Below are 20,509 nucleotides of genomic sequence, written 5' to 3'. Positions count from 1 at the left end.
GGGGCCTCCGCGGGCGGCGATTGAGGCGCGGAGTTCCCGGCGGGCCGGCCGCCTCCCCGCCCTCCTTCCATCCTCCCTCCCTCTCTCCCTCCCTCCCTCGGCGGCGTGTTTGGGAGGGAAGGAGGGGGTGGAAGCCGGGCCGGGGCGGCCAGCAGGCAATTTGCATGAGAGACAGACTGGGAATGAGCTGGAGTGGGCGCCTCTCCGCGCACACAGAGCGGGGCAGGAGGGGGAGGAGGAGGGAGCTGCCGCCGCCGGGGAGAGGCGGCGAACTCCGGGCAAAGTTTGGAGCCGCGGGCCCGCGGCGCTGAGGCAGCGGCGGGCGGGGAGCGGCCGGGCCGGGCAGGGCCGCGCGGTGTGAGGCGGCGGCGGGCAGAGCGCGGGGGGCGGCGGGCAGAGCGCGGAGCCGGCGGCGGGCGCTGCCGGCACAGCCAGCATGTCCTCCATCCTGCCCTTCACTCCTCCCATCGTCAAGCGGCTCCTGGGCTGGAAGAAAGGCGAGCAGAACGGGCAGGAGGAGAAATGGTGCGAGAAGGCGGTGAAGAGCCTGGTGAAGAAGCTGAAGAAGACGGGGCAGCTGGACGAGCTGGAGAAGGCGATCACCACGCAGAACATCAACACCAAGTGCATCACCATCCCCAGGTACCGGGGTGCGGAGGGCGCGGCCCCCGGGGTCCTGCGGGGTGCGGGGGAGCAGCGGGACCCGCAGGGACCCTCAGGGACCCCCGAGCTCCGGCACGGCCGGGACAGGGCTCGTTTGGCGTCCCGGCCCTGCCGCACTCGCTGCGGTGTTGGTCCTCTCTGCCTGCTCCTTATCTAGTTAAGAAAAACCCCGTAACCGGCTACAGAATTGAATTACTCTCTAGTAACGAGAGAGAAAACATGCCTCGAGCCGAGATCATAAAAAAGAAAAAAAAGTTGGAAGCGCTGCGGATCAGTTCCACTCACTGAGGGTGCTCTCATTGTCAGAAGTTTCAGCGTGTTCTCAAGTGCTGTTGCATTACGATTTTCTTGTGATTAGTGCGTCAGGAAAACGGTTTTGTTTGGGTTGTTTGGCTTCTTCCTTATTACTCCTCTGAAGGGGTGATTTAGAGCCCTGCTCTGCTGATGTTTTCGAGTTACTTTTTAAATCGGGAATGCAAATGGCAGAGCTGAAGGAGGTCGTTTGGAGTGCAAAAAACACCCCACACATGTGAGGGTGAATACAACTGATTTTTTCCTCCATTTTTTGAATGAACATAGATTTTATTTTTAGTCTGCATTCTGAACTCGATCCGCAGGGCCATCATAAATCATAAAAGACGTGTATAAAACTATCCCACCTAAGAATAATTTTCCAAGTAACTTTCAAATGGCTGCCCACAAGTGGTGTTTTATTGCTGCAGATTGTTGATTTCTGTGAGCTCAGCCAGATGACTGCTGGGTCTGTTCCTGATTGTTGTTTCAGAGTACTTTTTTTTTATTTAAGCAAAGGCCAAAGTTCATTCCAAATATTTGAATGCTGCATAATTGTGTGCTTCTGCGTGAGAAGATATCTGTGTGTGTGTGTGTATTCATGCTTCTCCCTGGCACAAACAAATGTATGCTTTCTTGGTTGTCAGAATGATTTAATATGCAGGAGCTGATACAAAGCAGCATCTGTTGCATGAAAAAGTGAAGCAAGTAGCTTAGAAATGTGGATGTTTGGAGCTCCTAAAATTTTCTTCCAACAACTGCAGTGTTTTTTTAAAAGGAAAAATAAAGCCTCCTTATCTTTTTGGTGCTGAATGACTGTGGCTAAGATTTTGGCCAGTAATGCAAATGAGAGCTCTCAGCCTTTGTTAGAGTTGCTCCGGCTTCTACTTGGAGCAGAAATCAAAACCTGTAGAGCCGCCACGCAATACAAACGCCTTAAAACCTATATTTTTAAAGTTCTTGGTAAGCAGCTTGCTTTCCACGTACATAATTCACTGTTTAAAGCACTTCCCTGAAATATTTACCATTTCAAAAGAAGAAAATTGCTGTAGCAGCCCTGCTGCTGTGACCTGGGTATTGTGTCTGGCTGATGCTGACCCGTTAGGGAGCACAGCATGAAGGCCCCTGGAACTTCTGTGACTCCTAACAAGGGGGTTTATATAAGGAAAGATTTGATATTTTATAATTTAAAGGAAGAAAAGAGTTAGGCCAAACACAATGCTTTATTTAAAAAAAGAAGTAAAGGTTGAAAATAAATAACAACACAAACATAAATCACAAGTCATGAATACTCACCTTCAGAGATTGTCCTGGCTGTTCCTCCTCTGTTAAAGAAAATCTGTGCAGAAATTAAAACATTTGATGTTCATTTATGACACTGAGCCTGGATCCTGCAGATCTCAAAGCTCGGTGTGGGGGAGGCATCAGCCTGTTTTGGTGGGAGCCCCTTGGACCTTGGCATTTGTTTTAAACACAACTTCATGTCTGCTTTTTTATTGTTTAGAAACGGCCGTGGTTCGGTTTTCTGCACGGAGATGTTCATATCTGTGTGTCAGAGGTTGGGGAGTGGAACACAGAAAGATCTCTCTGAAGTCAGTGCAGAGCTGCAGCTCTGACCAGGCCTTGTGACTTTAAGAGCTGTGCCTTTTCCTCTGGGCTGCACTGCTTGTCCTAATGTATCTGTGAATCTGATTACTGTGTCATCTGAAATTAGTGTTTGCAAGACGATTTTAGCCTGGTTTTAGCTTGCTGTTTGTTATTTTCATTTAATAATTTTAACGTATGTCATTTTACTATTTACTCAAATAATATGTTGGGGAGGGGGGAAAGGGGGAAAAGCATCATTAAGGATTAGCTCATGTTGTGCATTGTCTGTAATGCATCAGTAGACTGAATTACAGTGGAGCCATGCCAGTGATGACTCTGGCCCAGCAGGAGCAGGGTAAGTCCAAAATTAGCTATTGTATCCATGAGACAGAGCAAGTTTCACATGGAAAAGGGCTCGAGCTTTGCAGAAACATTGCTTGTGGGAATGAGGGCTACGCAGCAAATTCCTGGGCTGATCAGGTGGGATTGTTTGAAGAAAGGACAGGAAAAAAATATTTGTTTTGTTGTATGGCTGAGGAATTAGAATAACAAATGTATTCCTGCTGTCATGTTTATCTGCTGGGATCTGGAAGCATGTACTGCCTGCTATCTCCTGACAGATTAGTAAACAGGGATTAGTTTATTTGCTTGTGTATTTGCTCAGCATGTGTTACTTCTGCAAGTGCTCCATTTCTGAGGTGTGACAGACACCCCAGGTTTTCTGTTGGGAGAACCTGTGGCAGACAGCAAAAGGCTGGAGAGGCCTTCAGGGATTTCAGTGTGACTCTCCTGGCAAGAGGGATTTTTCCTTCTTGTTTTCACTGCTGGAGAGGAGAAAGTCATTTCCACCTGCAAAACTCTGCTCTCAGACCATCTGATGGTTTCTGGTGCTGCTGCTGCTGCACAGGAGAGCTCCTTTAGAGGCTCTTCCTTCCCTCCTTCCTCCTCTGCGCTCAGCTGCCCAAGCCCATCCTGCCCCAGCAGGACCTTTCTTTAAACCTCTGTGCCCTGAGCTGGTGCTCTTTGGTGTCAGAGCTCACCTAGTGAGTCCTGGCTCTCCCTGGCAGAAAGGTTTTTTCCTCCCAAAGTATTGGGTGATAAAAGTTGAGAGCACACATTCTTCTGCCTATTAAAATGCATCCTTTGTCACGGTTGCTTATCTTGAAAGCCCAGCTTTCAGGATGAGCATTTTTATCACTTTTCAGACCAAGCTGGGCACAAGTGTGCCATTAACACCTACCCAGCACAGGCAGCTGGGTGTTTGTGGCTTCTCTGCTTTGCTCTGTGAGCAGGCAATGATCTGCTCCAGCTGGTGCCTCTGTTCTCTTCTGAGACCCAAACATGCGGTAAGAATGGCCCCTACAGCTGACATTCATACAAACCCGAAAACCCTGAGTTTCTAGCACTGTTCTGAGCCGAAGAGAGGCACAAGAGATGTTCTCTTGTGCACCTGAGAAACCAGCAGCATTTGCCCTGGAAATGAAGTGTGATGAGTGTTCAACTCAACATTTTTAGGGTCTGATCTACAGAAACCAGACCATGTGATGGGCACTCAGTAATTTCTACAAGCTGTGCAGTATCTGTAGTCTTGCTTTATGAGATAGTAAATGCTTTGTTTCAAGAGCTTTAGTGGTGCTACACACACAAAGACATAAATCTCCTGACGTTTTGTAATATATTTTCATATGCACATTTTTCTTTTGAATTCATTACCGTATTTATTTGTTTTGGTATCACCAGTGGTTTTAGGGGAGCCAGGATTCCTGTATGTAAGGAACACCTTCTTTTAAGTGGTGGGTTGTATTTTTTTTTTTTTTTTAATTTAGAAAACAGTTTTGAAGAGAAGGTGGGTGTTATTTCTTGTGGAACTCATCTGATAAGGGCAGAATGTACCAATTAAAATGGAAACATGGCACATTTGCTTCTTAGAAGCCACTGAACAAGGTGTTCCTTAAATTATTTACATTTTGGTGGGGAAAACCGGGGATAATACACAAGGAACTTAATGAATAAGGATAATAGAGAGGGAACATAAATAATTCAGAAACATCTTGGGTGTGAGCACAGCTTCGGCTGTGTGGTAGTTGACCACACAATATTTACAGGACTTGATCATGTTCTCAGGTTTGAGGTGATACCAGAAAAATAGGAAAGCTGTGAGGATGTGAAGTGGCAGAGCTGTCTGCAAGACCCTGAAGGATGTTGTGGTTTCACATCATGGTGTGATTTTGGGACTTGCTCCTTGTGGGTCCCTTCCCGCTGGGGATCTTCTGTGACTCCACACTTCTTTTGGGGCTGCCCACCTGATGCAGTAACCAGCAAGGACCAGTCACAGCTTTGTGTGTCCATGTGAAATTTACTTATTTTTCAATGCAGTTTCAAGCTACCTTGTTTTCAGTTCTCTGTCCCTGAGTGTGAGGAGCTTTAATATTTCATGGCTTGTCTGGGAGTGCCTGCAGGGCTCAGTGCCGGTGTGCAGGGTGGTTACAGCCCAGTCCCTGTGTGCAAACACCCCTGGCTGCCATCCCCCTGCTCAGCTCCATCCTGCCGGGGATTTTCCTGCTGCAGACCCGTGTCAGTGACCTCTGTCCTGCCCGAGCTTTATGGGCAGGGTTTACAGCCCCGCCCGACCTTTGTGCTGCTGCAGTGCCCTCATCAGCCCGGCTGTGCTGGCCTCTGGGACAGGCAGGTCAGCTCTGCAGGGGAAGGTGCACTGAGTGCACATGGGCCCGAGCCTGACAGGAGCGTTTGGGCCCTGCTCTTGGGCACAGGGTGTGACTCTTGGCATGTCCTGTGCAGGGCCAGGAGCTGGACTCTGTGATCCTTGTGGATCCTGTCCAGCTCAGCTTTTTCTGTGTGATTCCCTGACTTTCTGCCTGCAGTCCTGCTTGTCCATCAGTGCCCTTCTCATCTCCTCTCGGGCCAACCTCCCCTCTGTGGCTATAGATTTCTGCTCCCTGCAGCCCCTCCAAGTGTTTCTCCCCCCCTTGCACTTGTTCCTCCCTCTGACATCAGCCTGGGTGATGTGTGTGGAGTTGTTGTATTGCACACGGTGGCATTCCCAAAAACAAAGCACTGCTGTCAGGCTGGAGCAATAATGTTGGTACAACCAGTTAGGGGGCAGCTACACACTCAGTTATTGTGGCAGAGACAAGGAGCTGGAGAGGAGGGAGGCTGGGGAGCAGTTGTGCTCCCTCCCCTCCAGAGTTGCTGCTGGAATAGCACAGCAGCCATTTATTAAGGTGTCTCCTCTGTTTTGTAATTTCTCGTGCACTCACTACCATTCAAACCCTTTTGCCAATATATATATATTTATTTTTTTACCTGAGTTGTGCAGGGCAGCTCACACTTTGGTGTGAGCTGTGATAAAGTGATAAAACTCCTGTCTTGAGAAACAAGTGATAAAACTTGTTTAAGACCAGTGATAAAACTCCTGTCTTGAGAAACAACTGGTGTGTTTATCCAGGACACTGAGGGGCTAAGAGGAAAAACTTGATTTTGCCATTTGTTAAGATGCTTTCAGATATTCATATCTCTGTCTTCCATTCTTCTGCCCTTTCTCAAGAGACTAAAAGAGTTAAAATAGCTTCTGAAGGGACTCATGATGTTCTCATTATATTGTGTATAAGTGTTGAATCTGTGTGAAATAAAATGTTTAAAATGGTTGCTTAACTTTCATAGCATTAGGAAAAGACCCTGAATATCACAGTCATTTATATATAATGAGAAATAAGTGCAAAAAATTGGTGAAATAAGGAAATACACACTGTACAGGATTATCACATCAGGGATCCAATTAGAACAAGTTCTTCTAATAAATATTGGTTTAATAATGTAAACTTGTGATTGCTATATTATTACAACAAAAATAAAATTAACGAGATTTAATGGACTGAGCAGCCATTAATTTTCACTTGTTAATTTATTAGGAATTTCTAATGCTGTTAGATGCACAGTAAAGCCATTATCCTGCATGAACTACTTGATGAAATAAATAGGGCCAACAAGTGCTCGAATTAAATTGAAATCAGTTTTTATTCCCAAATTATCTCTTTCTGTTGTTTGGGTTATTTTTTTATGATGACTGTGTTTTAGCTTTCCTCTACTGAGGCAATTAAATTTTCAGGGATGGGATGCAGCACTCCTCCAGCCAGGCTTATGAATAGTCCTAATTAACTTTAGTCCTTGTGTGCCTTGATGTGTTTGTAAAAATCCCTTTTGCAGTCCGCAGCTGCGTGTGCTGGTGGGCAGGGAAGGGAGCAATGGGGGTGAAGCCAGGCCAGAGGTTCCTGTCCAGACCCTGCAGTTCCACGGGGCGACTCCACCGGGTCCAGCCGGTGTTTGCTGATTCCTTTTGGAATTGGTGATAATTGCACAGCTTTGGTAGCTGAGGAGCCAGTAATGTGTGGATTGTTGCAGTGATGCTGCTTTTAAAGGTGTTGTGAAGCCTTTCAGACCGGATCCTCATTTGCTGGCATCTCTTGGCCCCCAGAGTGAGGGGACTTGCCCTTAGGGGAGTTTGGCTGCTCCAGGTCCCGTGCCTCTGTACAAGCAATACCAAGGCAAAGCTCTTTTATTCCTCTCTTAAAGACTCAGCTCATCACAGGACACAACTGGGAATGGGAATAAACTATTCCTGCATATTAATAGCGGCCCTCTTAAAAACCCTACCAAATAAAACCAAGGGTGACCCTTAACTTCACAAGAGCCCAACCAGGTAAGAAATAACACCCTGCTTTTTGAAGAGTCACCCAGGGATCGTCTGAGCTCCAGTAGGAAATGTTGGTTAGCTAAGGAAAGCTAGGATGTTGTAGCTGCACAGTTCCAGATACCCAGATCTGTTCATTCAGCAGCAAGGGAGGGTTTTGTGTGTGCTGCAGAGACTTCTGACAGCAGCTGCTGTGGAAAACATGGATTGTATCTCTGACTGCTGAGCCTTGTGAAAGAACGAGCTTAGAACTCCAGTAAAACCTGCCTGGGAGAAATGGAGCCTGTGTGAGTCTAGGGAAGGTGAAGAGGTGATCCTGATCAGTGTCACAAAAAACATCCTCCCAGCTCACCTGCTGTTCACATGGGTTTATATGAGGGCAAGGGGGGGACATGTGCCAGGGGTGCAGCTGTGCCCTGTGTGTGCCCAGACTGTCCTGGAGCACCTGCACAGGTGGGCTGGGTGCCTGACCCACGATGGGACCGTGGATCAGCTTGTGGAGAGCCAGGGTGTGGATCCTGGAGAGAGGGACTGCAGTGGGGCAGGGGCAGGATCCTCCCCCTGGGCTTCTTGCTTTCTCCAGGGTTCTCAGGCTGGGAATAGTGGGTGAACCTTCCTTAGCTCACTTGACTTGCAGTTGAGAATTTCAGTAAATTTTCCTCACACACTGCGTCAGAGGAAAGGTCGGAGTTTCTCTCTGCGCTGGTGACGTTCATTAACCATAACTCAATCTTTTTTTAAAAAGGAAGTCAGAACAGAAATTTCCTCCTTTGTGGTGAAGCTGCAGCCAGCAGTGGTTGAATGATGGATGCTGACACTGACTCTCCTTTTTCACAACAAAAGAGGAGAAACTTTGTCCTTCCTGTTTTAGTTGCTTGAACATGAAAAGAGAAATTCACTTACTCTTCACACATGTTAGATTCATAAAAATATTGGGCTGAGAGGAGGACATCTGTGGCACGTGAGAATGCCTCTGTTCCTGTGTTGAATGTGTGACTGTTGTTGCTTTATCTACTTAACAGCTGGAGAATTCTTTTTTCCCCGAATTTCCTTTCCCTCCATTAACTGGAATTTTAGTGTTGCTGTGTGGGAAGACAAAGACCCAACTACAAGAACCTTTAATTTTGTTATTCTGAGCAAGACCAGATGTGGTTTTTTTCATAGGGGTACAAAGTCGATGGTTTCCACACATATGGAACTGTACAGAAAGGTCCTTATTATTTGTTGAACAAATCGTTGTTCCTGAGATGCAGAGCCACTTTGTAGCACATGTGTAACAAACAGTATCTGAAAAATTCTATCCGTGTTTAAAAAGCACTCAGGCTAAGTGAAAGGCTAATAAGCAGCTGGAGGCTTTCCCCCCTCTTTCTGTGTTTGTGTAGTTACATAGATTTCAGTAAATTTATTTCCAATTTACAGGCAGGTGAGGGAGAGTCAGGCCAGCACAGGAAAGCAGTGAACTGAAAACAGGGGAGAGGTGTTTGTAGGTTGAATATTGTTCACTTTTCTCTTCTAAATTCAGGGAGTTGGTGGCTTGGGTTCTTGGCAGGGTTTGAAGCCTGCCCAGCAGAGCCTGTGAGACCTGGGGGCTCCAGCCCCAGGAAGACTGAACTTGTCAGGCCTGGGCTGGAAATGTGGCAGGAAGCCAGGCAGGGTTTAGCTGGAAGTTTGATGAAAATGACACTTCTCTGCAAAACATTTAATTTTCAGAGGAGTTCACTGATATTTCAGGGTTTGCTGATGGGCACTGGTGGGGCTGGGCAGAGACCCTCCACATTTGTGGCTGAGGTACCTCTGGAGTGGGTGATCCCCTGCCTGGGCAGAAGGCAGCATTGGGCTCTGCTGCGTTTGTTTTTTCCTTTTTTAAACCATTTTAACCAGCTTTCAAACCAGTGGTGAAGCTTTTATTCCATTGTGCCCTTGTCCCACAGCTCCACAAGGTCAGGAAGCAGAAATGTTTTTAGATAAAGCCCCCCACAATTACAGGCCTTGAACTCAGGAGAGCACAAGGTCTGCTCATGACATCTGTCCCTGCTTTCCCCACAGTCAGCAGCCTGTGGGACACAAAGTCTGGAGTAGTTGTTGATGCTGGCCTGGAACCTTCAAGCAAAATCCCAGTGAGCCCTGGAGATGTTGGATTAATGAGCTTGTAAGAGTTCCACAGGCTTGGGATGGGCAGACTTAGAGATGACCTGGCTGATCTTTCTCCATATCTGCTTCTTGCACCTAAATTTACCTGACTTACTCAGTATAAGCTTCACTGTCAGCCAAATCTGTCCATTGGCCTGGTTTGTGTCATTGTTTTCTGATCAAAATGATATATATTTTTTAATAAACAGTTTTTGCACAAGAATGGTAGAAAGCGCAAACCAGATGTGAAACCACTGCGCTAGAATGAAGCTTTACACAGCAAATTGGCAAATTTTAAAGAGCAGATAATCCCTGTCTACTTTTGGAGCTGATACAACTTTCTAGCTGGTTTCTGTTGCCAGTAAAAGTCTGCTGGCACTCTGCAAACTGAGGAGAGCTTTGCTCTGAATTCGGTGCCATAAATAACTCGTGTGTAGGTAGACAGCTGATCATTGAAGCTTTTCCCCAAGCCTGGTTTTGCTTGTTTGGGAGAACTACAGGCTGAAAGTTCAGGTATAGAATTGCAATTGCATCTTTGTTTTTCCCAATCATAACTGAATAAAGATGGGGTTTCAGTTGTGGATTGCTGCATAATGAATGCACGTTGTGGTTAGGGAAGGCTGAAAATACCAGGGTTTGTTCCACACCACTGTGTAACTGTGAGCAAAGCACTGCACCCTGCTTGTACCTCAGCTACCTCCCAGGTGCAGTCCTTGCCTGTCAGGGAATTTAATTACAGTTGGGAAAGCTCTTCAAATCCCAGGATTTTAAAAACCTGTTGCAAACCCCATTACCTTGCTGCTTTAAAAAGCTTTCTGCTGCTGCCCAGCAGCAGAAAATGAGTACACCATCTCATTTGTACTAAGACAGCAATTTTAATTTTTGTTGGAAGCTCTCTTTGAAAACATGTAGGTGCTACGTCAGTGAGAATATTAGAATTCCACAGATGTTTGGTGGTAAACCTTGGCTGGGTTTACCGAATATTTATCTATTCATCTCTGTAGCAGTGCCTCCTGTACACATGGAATATTTTGACTGGTTGATACACATCATACCACAGAGTTCTGCTCCTGACTCCAGTCTGAGGTCTGTTAGCACAAGTCCAGGGGAAACTCTATACATGTAGCCTCATGTTTTCAGTTAAGTAATTTTCTATAGCCATATGTGAATTTAATGCCATCCAAATACAGGATGGTAAATGAAAAAAATGTGTCTGTTGCTGGTGGGCTTTTACAGCCAGGACCTGCAGCAAAGCCACTTGGAAAAATGGAATTTCTGTACCTATAGCTGTGTCTTTTACTGAATGTTTTGGCAGCCTCTGAGTGTTGAGCGCTCACATCTATTTGCTTCAAAGCTCCTTTGCATCTGAAGACTTTGTGGGCAATTGTTCTGAAAGAGATGACTGAAAACTAATAGCTGGCCATCTGGCTGGAAACAACATTATTAATTAAACGTTATCTTTTAAATAATTTACAAGTTTGAAATAAATGCTCTTTTCAAAGCTATTGAAGCAAGATGAATTTGAAGCCCTGCTGTGGGAAACAGAGTATTTAATGTATCTCCTCACTAAAATTAAGGATGGAGAAGAAACATCTGAGATCAAGGTTACTTAGATTAGCTGACAGCAAAACAGCCTCTGGACTTTTTCCCTGTGTGTTTTACATGGTTAGTTTCCTTGAAGGAGAACAATTAAGCTCCAAAGCTGGCAGCTACTCCCATTTAAAAATAATAATAATAAATCTTTACTATACAATATTCATTGAGTCCTCTTAAATGCCTTTTCATTATGTGCTTTTGAAGGGAGAGCATTTGTGGCCTCTTATTTTGTACCAGAGTTCTGATCTTAAATCCCTTCTAGCAGAACGATTTTTACCCTCTCTTGCTGATGGGGGAGAGTGAACCCTGAGAATGGGGTTGGTGTACCTGGGGCTAATGGGGGCAAAGGGCTCTTGGCTGCAGACATCCTAAGGCCTGCTGCAGTTTCCATATCAGGACTGAAGTGGCATCTTCCTGTGCTCTGCATGGAAAACAGCAATCAGTTCAAAAGCTGCTCTCTCTGAGTTACACCAGTGATTTGTAACAGGGGGACTTTACATTCATAAAGCTAATTTCCAGCTAAATAGAGGAAGAAGCCTCTAGCATTTTAGAATCGTGGACTCAGAACAGTGGGGATTGGAAGGGACCTTCCAAGCTCATCCTGTCCAGCTCCATGGATGTCCAGGGCCATCTTTTACAGGGGTTACTCAGTGCACCCTCCAGCCTCCCTTGGAACACTTCCACTGGTGGGGCATCCACAGCTTCTCCACACAAAAGAAGTAAGAAGGTGCTGAGGATACCCCTCAAGAGTTGCAATTTCATTTTTTGTGCATATTTTTCGGGCTTAGGATGAGCATGGAGCCTTTCTGCTGTGGTTTTTCAGTACCTTAAGGGTCCCAGCAATTCTTTTTGAAGTGTCTGAGTGACCCCAGAACCAGCTGTAATTCAAACCTATCCATATTGCAGTTCCTGGTGGCTGCATGTGGAAAATATGTGTATTAGGGTATTGGAACAGAGTAGCCATTTGGATGGATAGAAATTCATGAAGGGAGCACCCTTAAATAGGGTTGAAAGAATAGTTCCATGTAAACATCCCCTCTGCTTCCTCCCTTTACTTCTCCATTTGTTCTCTGGTGGGGTTTGTGGTGTAAAACAAAGTTGGTGCCAGACACAAATGAACCCATGGAGCCAGGGAAGGTCTTGGAAATGCTGGCCTGGAGTGGGGTCCTGTGAGTCCCTGCTTTGCCTGCCAGGCTCTGCTGGTTTGAAGGCCCTGCTGGGGGAGCTGCTTCTAAACAGGAATAAAAATAGCCATTGGAGTGTTCTGATTTTAGAAAGAAAAAATAGCATTTATTGGATTATGATTGGCTGATGACTTTGAAGCTGGAGGCAGTTTTATATTACAGAGCTTCTCACTCTGCTTATTCTCTCAGTTCCTGTTCTCCCCCCTCGCCTTTTCTTTTTCCTCTTTTCTTGCTTTCTATTTTTAGGATGGCATTTCAGAGTTTCTGCTCTACTGCCAGACCAGCTATTCCAGAAGAAAGAGGAAAGGTGGGAGGTAGAGCTAATGAGCACTGTTATTAATTTGGCTTTTGAGTTGGTGTTCAAAGTTTATATGTTTCCAATTTGTCTGACAGTCAATGAAAGATCTGTTTGTGCTTGAAGCCATTGATCATGCACATTTGACAGTCTCTCCAGTAAAAGAGAGGAGAGCAGGAAGTTTAGGACTGGAGAGGGGCCATTAGAAGTTTAAGGTCAATGTTATATTTTGTTGTATGTGTATGTATATATTTAGGTTTTTTAATATAGATGTAAAAATTTGTATCCCATAGAATAAGCTTCAAGTGGAACATGGTATTTAATTAATCATTCTGTGGAGAAAAAAACGTAACTTCATTAAAAAATGGTAATGGTCTATTACCACTGGAAGAAAACACTTCTTTAGTGTTACATATGCCCACATAAATAAAATAATGGGCTAAAGGTTTTCCAGTCAGCTCTAAAGCTGATCAGAGTTGCTTTAAGGCATAAAAGCAGGGAGGGGGGATTTTCAGGAGTACCTGGTGGGTATGGATGAGACATTCCTGCACCCTCCTGGGAAGGGCTCTGGTGCTGGGTGGCCTTGGTGCTCGGAGTTGTTCCCTGAGCTGCAGCTGCCCAGAGGCTCTTGGCTCCTTTGTGCCTTTGGGACTTGCACTCTCCTATGTGTGCTTTTCTTTGTTTATTTGTGTAGGGGTTGGGGTGGCTTTTTTTTTGTTTAAATATTATTTTTCTCCCTTGTGCTGTGGCTGAGAACCTTAAACAACGGGGGAAGATGGTTATTAGGAGGGCAAGGAAGGGGACAGAAACGTTCTTTGTTGTGAAAGCAAAGGGCGTTACTCAGTGTGAATGTGTAAAACGATCCAGCCACGGGGTCTGGGGTTTGAAGCCTGACTGGGGGGTGATTTTGTTATTGGTTCAGTAAATCACATTTTTCACCTGTGTGAGTTTGGGGCCATCATTTTTGCACGTGCAGAGCATCTCTGAATTTACATCACTGTGAGAGAGGAACTGGGGAAACACAGAGGGCTTGATCACACTTTTGCTTTAGGATCACCTCTTGATTTTACAAATCCTGTCCCATTTCATTCTTAATTTTGCTTTGCAGTCCCTGTGCTATTTGGAGCTCTCAAGGATATTTTTCTAGGCCCATTTGAGAGTTCAGTGTTGTCAAAAGGTGGCCGAAAGTTGGTCCAGTGTAACTGCCCATGTAATGTATTGCTGCAAATTAAATAACCCAGGAATTGTTTTTGGAAGACAAGGATTATTTCAAGACACAGCTCATAACTTTTCTACCAGTGATTCAATAACTTCTTCCTGTTGCTTAAAAGTTGCACCTCATGTCGAGTTGGAGGCAGTGCCAACTTGCAGGATATTTTTTAATTTAATTTTTTTTTTTTTTCAGCAATGAAGTTATTACTCCAAGGTTACTTATTCCTTTAAAAATAAATATGTTTTAGAATCAACAGGAGACAAACAAATCCTGTGCTTCACAAAGCTGATCCAGTTTGTTTTGTGGCCGTCAGGGACTCTGAGGAGCGCTGCCTAATCTGAATCCTTTGGGAATTCAGTGTACAGCCTTGCCCACAGGATAACCTTTCTCCAGTTTAGCTTTCTGCTGTTATCTCCTGGCACGAAAGAGTGGAGGACAGAGCCAGTCAAGTGTTGAAAATTTGTCTGTATTTATATCTCCTGCTGTGGTTTTCAGGCCTGAAGAAGGTGGCTGAGGAAACCCTGAGTGTGTGTGCTGTGAGCAGCTCACGGGGGTGAATCTGCTCCTGGAGGTCTCTTTTGGGAAGTTTTAAATGAAGTTTTTCCAGGCTGAAGAAGCCAAAAGCCACTGTGAATGTGTGCAGTGGGCTGGCAGATGCAGCTTGGTGTAGCAAGGGGCATTATGTTGGTGGAATGAGATAACAATAACCCCTGCTTTTATTTGTCAATAATTTTTTATCTTTTACTTTAAACCCAAATATTTTCTTCATATGCCAATAAATGGCAGAGTGGATTTGGACTGAGCAGCCATCTCTGGCTGTGCTGCTGAGCTGTTTGGAAGCCAAATTAATTGTAACAGAAATGACAGCTCTGAATGTCTGATTTCCATGTACCTTTATACTGTCACATCTCTCCATATTGTGATAATGATACATCGATAACATAATTTCATTTCTGGTTCCCACCTCAATGAGTGGAGCTCCTGTTGCCTGCAAACCACTGCAGGAATGTTCCCCCCGGTGAATGTTCCCCACTTGTCTTTGAAGGGTGTCACCGTGCTGAAGGGGTATGTTTCTCAATCCCACACCGGGACCGGCAGTTTCCTGTCACCGTCGCTACCAGGGATTGTTCAATGCAAGTTTCTGCTTCGGCAGCAGATGGGTTTGTCATGTTTCATGGTGAACAGGCACCTGACCACATGCACAAGGCACTGCAGCTGGCCACTCGGGGACTGTGCTGGAGGTGACAAGCGCCGAGGGTGCGAGCCCCGATGCCTTTTGATGTCCCCTTCAAAGAAAACGCTGAATGCTGTTTGTTGTGTGAGGTGAGCGGCCCGTTAGTGGCCATGTCCTTTAATGAAGAACTTGAGCTCTTACATTATCCTTAGTCTGGCACTTCTCCTGAGTGTTGAAAGCGTTTCTGTGCTGGAACGAGGTGTTACAGCAAAGTCAAACGTGGGTGCAAAACCGCCTGGGTGTAGCAGGGATTTGGCATCGTCGTGTGGAACGTGAGGAGCTGAGTGACCCTTGTGCAATGGATAAATGAAATCCTGCTCCATCTTCTGAACGAGTCTGGCTCTGCAATTCGGGCATTCCTTGCACAGAGATAAGATAATTAATTGAACGAGAGGCAACACTACCTGGCAGTTGCCTAATCTTCCTTCTCATGTGCAATAATCTGCGACCCAGATGTGTTTGACAATGCAGATGTGAAATGCTATAACTTTGTGGCACTCTTTTAATTTACTGAAAATCAGCTGCAGCACCCAGGTTTTGTCAGAGATGAGATTATTTCAGAATGTGGACGTGCAAATGTCAATGACAGGAATTGTGCCTGGAGTGTACTGAAAATACACTCCTTGAAATGTTTTTCCTTTAATTTACATCAAAAGAATCTTGTCTAATTTTAACATATTGTTGCCATCGGGTGGTGGTGTCCATATGCAGCTCCAGTCAATGCAGCACTCCTTTCCTTGTCTCTTTGCCTTCACTGAAGCCACTCATGAAATTATTTCAGCTAAAACCTCTCATTCCTTGGAATTTGGGCTCTTCCTCTGCAGTACATAAAGTGATAGATCAGCACCTAATAAAAGTGGGATTATGTCTGAGCTGGAAATAAGTAGAAAGAGCCTACTGTGGAAATGACAGGGCTTGCTTGTCGTTACAGATTTAACAATAATACTTGCAGTAACTCCAGCAAGGTGAGGGTCTTCAGAGGGCTTTGTCACAAACTGCTTTTTACTCCTTGCAAACTCTTTAGACTTTGGCTGTTCAAACTGTTCCAGTGCTCTCTCTGCAGTCATGCAAATATCACAAGCTGTTCAACTTGTTCATTTATTTTCTTGGAAAGGCAGAGAGGAAAAACAGCCTGGACTTGCACCCTGGAGGGAGCTGTGCAAAGCCAGGCTAAGGATTCTGGGGGGGAGCTGTGGGGTTTTCTGTTCTTTTGTGGATGAGACTTTGCTTTCTGTCATCTCTTAGCAAATAATGAATAACAGTGATGGAGACATGAAATCTGGAAGTGTTTATTCCAATTGTGTGTGAAGCAGAGTCATCACCAGAGCCAAGTTTCTCACGGGCTGGTCTGGTTTGTGCCTGGGGCAGGAGTTTACAGCTATCTTGGTAATAAAGGCTCAGGGCCTCTGCTATTTCTGCTTCCCAGGTTCCCTGAGCGTGGCAATTACTGTCCCTTCTGGGATCAACACCTGTCTCTCATTTCCAGCAGTAACAAAGGACCCTGCTCTATAAAACCCTCTGCTGGTTGTGTGTGCAGCACTTTGCTTTTATGGTCCAGGGCTGGAGGACACCACAAAAGCAGATAAAAGCCAAGTGAAGCCGTTGCTGCAGTAGGCCTAGAACAAACTTTAAAAATCGTGAGGTTTTTCCTTCCTTCCCTTCGTGGTTTATTTTTGTCTTTCTTTTTTACTGTGGGGGATGGGGTATGTGGTGAAGATTTATCTCTAAACACAAACACTAAAATTTCGGTGGGGATTTTGCACTCTGTTGTTCGGGGATTTTTTAATCACCTTCCCCACTTTAAGAACTGCTTTTTGAAAATCAAGACTTCCACCAACTCAGTCCTGCAAACCTTCCCATGGCCACCCTTGTGTCCATAGAGAGCTGGAGGAAGCTCCTTTTCCCTGTGCAGCCTTAGCATGAGTAATGATGGTCCCAGCACATTCACACGTGCTCCAAGTCCTGCAGGTTCTGAAGGATTTTGCCAGACTGAGCCTCCTGTAAGTCCATGGAACTGATCACATGTCAGAGTTTAACCCTGCCATTCCCTTCCTGAGATCTGCAGCCTGAGCTGGTATCACACCCATGTGTTTCTGAGAGGTGCTTTCCCTGCAGTAACATGGCTCCAGTTTTATTTTTCACTCTCCCATGTGTTTCTGAGAGGTGCTTTCCCTGCAGTAACATGGCTCCAGTTTTATTTTTCACTCTCCACAGCAGATCTGTTTAACAGCACGGTTGCTGCTTCTTTGGACTCTAAAAGCATTTTGGACAGGATTGCTCATAAAGTGATTTTTCAGCTTGCAGTGACTGCAGTCTGCTTACTAAACATCTATTTACTACTTTCCTTCAGCTTTTAAAGGAAGTGGAACATCAGATCATCAGTTTAACTCCTTGTTTCCAGTGTTCACATCTCTGTGGGCCAGCAAATGCAAAACAAAAGGAGGCATTGGGGGCTGAGTGAGGATGTGGCTTCATGTTACAGCACTGATTTAGGTAGAACACCATTAAATGGCATAATCCCATTTCTGGCTGTCTCTGAGTTTGCTGCAGTTCTGAGTCTCTTTTTATCTTTATGGCAACAGGACCACCCACTCTAATAGCTTGTCAATGGTGCACTTTTAAATCAGAGCTTGTGGGTGGAGTTTTGACCTCTATTGCAATCAGTAACCTGGAGAAGTGTACCTTTCAGAAATGCATCCTGTCTTTAAATAAAGATACCAAGACAGACATTCCACTGTGTTAGTTTTTCTTGGTTTTTGTTTTTAACAACTAATAATCTCCTCACATTAAAAAAAAAAAGTACTATATTTACTGTATTTCAGGTGCAATTGGCCCAGAGTCATCTTACAGCATTGCTTCATTTTACCTCTCTTGGCTGGACTGACAAATCCTGCAATATTCCCTTTTCCCCCTTCAATAAATATACTTCATACCCTGCTGGGATTCAGACCTCACTCATTACTGTCTTATTAGAAACAATGGATTCAAACTCTCATATCTTTTAAGGTGTTTTCTTTTGCCCTAAACTGTTTGTGTGGGTTTATTTTTACCAAGCTGATTGCTTTACTGAAATCTAAAAGCATTATATTTAGAAAATTACCTTTTATCAACCAACTTTCTCCTCTAACAAAGGAATTTAACAAAATTTGAGAAGACTTGAAGCTAGATTGCACCTTAATTCTGTGGGGGTTTTATCTTTTTCACTGGAGAGAAAATGTAACCCTGTGCCTGCCTGTAGAAGTCTCCCACCAAATGATGTTAAATCAGGTGATGGTGGTAAATTTTGTCTCATGATGGGTTTTTTAAAATGTTTTGGCTTGTGCTCCTTCAAAGGACTTTTCTGAACGCAGCTCCAGTAGGAGCAGCAGTGAAGCAAGCCACAGTTGGGATTTCTGTGTGATTCCCACAATTTTAGGGAAAACAGAAATTTAACATCTTCTATCTTCTTTCTTATTTATCTTTGTTCTTATTTAAGATGTAGTAAGATTTTAGGGTTCCAGGAGTGCTGTGGGAAAGACAGATATTACCAATGCTTCAAATATTTCTTTTATGGGTAAATTCAGGACAAAACAGTGTCGTGTTTCAGGCTGCACTTAGCATTTCTGCCCTGGGGGAAGAGCAGGGCTGCAGAGCATCGAGGGCTTGCTTGGACAAGCTGCAATGAATGTTAAATAACTGTTTGGGAGCAGCTCGTGCTTTTAACTTCATAAATATACATTGTGGTAATGTTAGAGGAGACCTCAGGATTATAATTATTTGAAATGTGCTTTACAAGTGCTTAGCAAAGCAAAGCAGTTGGGATCTCAGTGAGGAGCACACGCTCTGAGGAGATGCAAGGAATTCTCCTTCATGCCATGGGGTTTAGAGCAGCAGCAGACACCTGCCTGTCCTGTGGCATCCAGCAGGGGCTGGGAGGTGTTGCAGTAGCCTGGAAGATGTGTTTAAATACATCTCACGATGGCAGAATGATCCTCAGGTGGAGTCCACAGCTGCTGAGCACCGGCTGAGCAGCAAATTCTGCTGAACTGAGATGGGTGCCATGAGCTTCTTGTGCCTGGAATGCTGCAGTTCCAGGGAATAATCAGAAATATTCCTTTTGACTGATTGCTGAACTGATGCCCTTGGAAAGCATACAGGTCTGTGAGCAGAAGGATGAGTTACTTAGCATTTACCTGAGTGGTTCTGAGGTCCCAAAAAAGCTCCCTGTGCTTGTTAGTTCAGGGTTCCACTGTTGTGAGTTTGGTTAGATAGAAAGGGCTCCTGCTCTGAGGTGGTTGCCATTCTGTGGAATCTTTTATTTACTTTAATCTTGCATTTAATCTAGTGCAGAATGAACTCTGCCACTTTGGAGGCATTAAAGTAGGTAAGATTATAAATTGTTGTGGTGTAAATTGTCAAAAGGTGATTAATGCTGGAAGCTGTTTATTTATTGTGATTGTGTGGACAGTGGCCAACAGAGAGCTGCATTGTTCATTGTGGAGCAAAGCCTGGAGGCAGAGCTTGGGGCATTCCTGCTTCTGTTCAGGGTTTCTGGGACAGGAGCTGTGTGCAGCTGTGGTGTTGCACACACAGAGGAAGTTGGCAGGTTTGGAAAGCTCAGCCCCAGACTCTGGGGCTGCCTGGATGGGCTCACAGTGGGAATTGACTCCCCAAAAATCATGGGAGCTGAGCTGCCTCTCCAGGGTCACACGTGTTCCCTGTGTGCAGTGACATCTTTGCACTTTCTGGACTTACCACAGCCTGTAGCTTTGACCAGGCACAAAGAAATGCAGAAAACCTTCAAGCTCTGCCCAAACACTTTTGTAAAATAAATCTGGGGAAACCTGAACGCTGTTTAAAATGGCAAAGTGATTAATTTCCACTTCATTTCTTCAGCTGGAGTCAATACTTTGGACAAGAGCTGCACCCTGGGAACCAAGCATTTAAATGCAGGCTGAGAAGAAAGGAGATTGCTCACATACCTTTTGGCTTGTTTCTGCTCAAAATAGCTCATACAAATGGAAATTGGTGCCCAACTTGCCCTGACTGGACCTGAAGTGAGCCCTGTTCTTTCTCTCAGCATGGGGGGACTGTCACAGGCTGTCCCTAAATAAACCTGATGTGCATTTAATGATGTTTCATTTCTCTGGGGAAATTTTAGGGTTGGCTTGTTCCTATTTGGTGTTCCCCAGTCAGAAATCACACCCAGGGTGCAGTTCATGGACAAGGTCACGCTCCAGCGTTTTCTGAACCCCTGGATTTCCTGGGTGCTCACAGGCAGCAGTTTGTGGTGTCTCCAGCTCTCTGTGGGAGCACATTCCCGTTTTCCTTGCTGTCACTCCTCTGTGCAGCACATGAGCCGTTGTGGTTTAAACTCAGCTCTGCCATGGCATTCCAGGGTGAGCCTCAGCCAGCTCCCAGCTGCCTCTTTCCCAGGCACTCTTAGATCTAAGCAGGGCATGGGACGCACCCGGGATGAGCTGTGGGACACACACAGCCCGTTCCCAGCCACCATCCTTCCAGGGAAAGTGTGCCCGAGGCCGCATGAAAGGGAAGGAGGGAGCTGGGACGGGGCCCCTTGGCTCTGGGGGAGCAGCCTGGGGTGAGCAGGACAATGTGGAGTTCACTT

General features: G+C 45.3%; 1 protein-coding gene across 3 annotated transcripts in view; it reads left to right on the top strand.

Moving 5' to 3' along the window:
- Position 1: 1 nt before the first annotated feature.
- The window catches only part of SMAD3 (SMAD family member 3), a 68,916-nt gene continuing 48,408 nt past the window's right edge, over positions 2-20,509 (top strand). The window contains exon 1 of one of the 3 annotated variants that reach the window (XM_071441143.1): positions 2-642. In XM_071441143.1, the coding sequence (XP_071297244.1) occupies positions 437-642 (206 nt within the window). In that variant the 5' untranslated portion in view covers positions 2-436. Of the gene's footprint in view, positions 643-2,820; positions 2,897-20,509 lie in introns of those variants that run through there. The other 2 variants (XM_071441141.1, XM_071441144.1) reach the window with 2 other exon arrangements.

The sequence above is a fragment of the Agelaius tricolor genome, unplaced genomic scaffold (assembly GCF_023055355.1).
Source record: "Agelaius tricolor isolate 1412-34295 unplaced genomic scaffold, bAgeTri1.0.p SCAF_16, whole genome shotgun sequence".
NCBI classification, from domain to species: domain Eukaryota; kingdom Metazoa; phylum Chordata; class Aves; order Passeriformes; family Icteridae; genus Agelaius; species Agelaius tricolor.
The sequence above is the reverse complement of the archived record's forward strand: the minus strand, read 5'-3'. Positions and strand labels throughout refer to the sequence as shown.